We start from the raw sequence: 2817 nt of genomic DNA, 5'->3' as shown, positions 1-2817 counted from the left end.
CAATTCCAGGCAGTGACCTGAATAATAACGATAATAATAACATCGAAAAATACCTTAGGAATGAGAACCCAGGTTCGAAATTTCCCCAAGACACCTGATGAAGGCTGGAGGGTATATCAGCCGAAACGTTGTGTTAACAACAAACAAGATGAGGACAAATATCCGTCAAATGTAAATAATGTAAAATCTATCTTCTAGATGAAGTTTATTTAAACGCTAGAAAGATAACTAGTCAGTTAAGGTTTAGGACAATCCTTTTTTTAATACGAAAGAGTTCATAGAAAAGCCTAATAGCTGTGATCTTCTATTAACTGTTCAGTGGACTAATAATTGCCGACGCAAATCACCACCAATCTCTCTGTCATATAGTCTGGGTCTACAGGTAGAAATACTGAGAATGTTGAGAATGGAGATCCACAAAATAACAATCAGAATCTGATAGAAAATTTTCAAACGTTAGTTTGATAGACATGTCGAGCCTTCAAAGTGATTACTCCTAATTTTAGTTGGTTATTTACTGCGGGAGGAAATTAGTTCTTCAGTGTCTTTCCACTCTATCCATATCTTAACTTCGGTCTTTACAAATGCTTGGCTGCATTTGATAGAAATTGCGCTCATTCTCACAATTACGAAGACAGAGGCAAAAACAAATCAAAACAATAAAAATTACTAGACTGATTTTTATGTTAAATTTGAAATGTATTTTTATTTCATTTTATTGTATAATTCTTTATTTACATCAATAAATTTCTAGTTCAATTTTCACCCTTACATACACAGATATACAACTAATACATGCACATACACTAACATCCACATACACTCATACGTTCTATACAAATGTATCTGAGTGCATGCAATAGCATTTATTTACATCATATACATAACATCAAGTTATGACAGTTGGTCCCTGTAACCACCCACGTTTATATACACTCATCTATAGATGACCGGTACTTCCGCATACAGAATTTATACGCATATTTTCAGACATGATACATAAGTGTTGGGTCATCCCATAAATAATGCAGTTTTTTTTATACTACTTTTATTTTTCAAAATTAAGATGAAGTTATTCTTTAATATAAAATATACTCTCTTTCATTTTCTACAATGCTCTTCCATCTATCTGGTAGACTTACAACGCCCCTCTTCCAAAGTTCACTTGTCCGTGAGGGAAAATACTCCTCCAGTACTGTTCTGACCTCGTCTACAGAATTCATATTTTTTTCTGTCCAAATGACTTTGAAGACTATGGAATAAATGATAATTACATGGGGCAGTGTCCGGCGAAGATGGAAATCGTTTCCCACTCAAACTACTCTAGCCTTTGGAATGTTATCCTTGTCGTATGTGGAAGAACACCTTTTGTCTTGAAAGCAAAGATGGTCGTTTTTATTCTAGCGCAGGTATCAATGAATAGTTGAATGACTAAATCCAAGCTTCTCTGCTAGTTCCTCAACAGTTACAATGGTATTTTGTACCACCAGGATTTGCAGGACGTCCTCGTCGATCTCTACAGATCTTCCAAGGCGAGGTTCGTCTTCTAGGCTGTAGTTTCTGGCTCGGAATTTCTAGAACCACCGTTGACACTGGCTTGCACTTATTGTCCGATCCCTATATACTGCAATAATATTCCTCGCACTTTCCGCTGCGTTGTTGCTTTTATTGAATTCATAAAGCAAAATATGCCGAATATGCTCCTTTGTAACTTCCATTACAGCCTTGAAAAAATAACTGTTAAAATCGAACTGCACTCTTTAAACTTGCACTAAGAATAAGGAGAAGGTAAAATTACTACCTGCTTTTATAGCATGTTGATGCAGATAGTTTATCTCGTTCCCTTCTGACTTTTAGTCCATGCAATTGAAAAAAATCACATTATTTATGGGATGGCCCAATATCTTTATGACAACATATAGAGAGAGAACATGCAGGAAAGATCACATGCAGGAAAGATCACATGCAACCGCTGCACCAACTGAATTTATGCTTTGCTGCATCAACAGAAGTGTTTTTACAATATTTTCTTCACACAGAAAAACATAGTAAGCAAAAACATCACAGAGCATTTTGAAGACTGGTATTGGAAGCTGCATTTGTAATTGGATGTGTCTCTTCTTCATTTTCGGCCTCGGCTCGCTTTTTGTCCTGATTCCATGCCCATAACCAAACAATGAAGAATATCACACAAACTCCAAGCAACAAAGCCACTGTAATGCCAATTGCTAGAGGTGTGTAATTTTCTTTAGCTTTCTCTTTAAGAGAATCCCTTTGAGAAGGTGCTGAATTAATTTCTCCAATTGTGTTACTAGAACCGTGTCCATTGCCTGTTACACTTGCTATCGTTTTTATTTCAATGGACATTTTCGGAGATGTTGAAGACTGGGAAAGTTTCGAGGTGTCACTCATTTTAGTGAACTTCCTTGAATGCATTCGACCATTCACTCCTGTTGGTGTTGTAGCTGTTTTTGCTTCACGAGATGCATCATGTGCACTTGTTTGCGTATGCTTACCAAGTTTTGGTGCTGTTACTCCTTCTGATACCTTTGAAACAGGTTCTTTTAATTTTGAGATAAATTCTGATCTACCAGAATTATTTTCTACATTTGACGTAGTAGGCTTGCCTGGAGAAACGGATGAAGATGGACGGATACTGGAAGGAGTTATGGAATATGAGGCACTTTTAAATGTTGAAATTTTTTCACTATTAGTTGAACTTGGATTCCATTCTTTTGAAGTGTCTAAAAAATAAGAAGTACGAAAGAAATGACATTTGTATTACCATGATACATATACACATATGTATGTACGTAC

At 36.1% G+C, this 2817-nt stretch overlaps 1 protein-coding gene across 1 annotated transcript in view; it reads right to left on the bottom strand.

Moving 5' to 3' along the window:
* Nucleotides 1–678: 678 nt before the first annotated feature.
* The window catches only part of LOC106868852 (MAM and LDL-receptor class A domain-containing protein 2), a 54841-nt gene continuing 52702 nt past the window's right edge, over nucleotides 679–2817 (bottom strand). Inside the window, exon 8 of the mRNA XM_014914293.2 lies at nucleotides 679–2744. Within this exon, the coding sequence (XP_014769779.1) occupies nucleotides 2062–2744 (683 nt within the window). The 3' untranslated portion in view covers nucleotides 679–2061. The remainder of the gene's footprint in view (nucleotides 2745–2817) is intronic.

This window comes from Octopus bimaculoides, chromosome 7 (assembly GCF_001194135.2).
Source record: "Octopus bimaculoides isolate UCB-OBI-ISO-001 chromosome 7, ASM119413v2, whole genome shotgun sequence".
NCBI lineage: Eukaryota > Metazoa > Mollusca > Cephalopoda > Octopoda > Octopodidae > Octopus > Octopus bimaculoides.
This window is presented reverse-complemented; position numbering and strand designations above follow the sequence as displayed.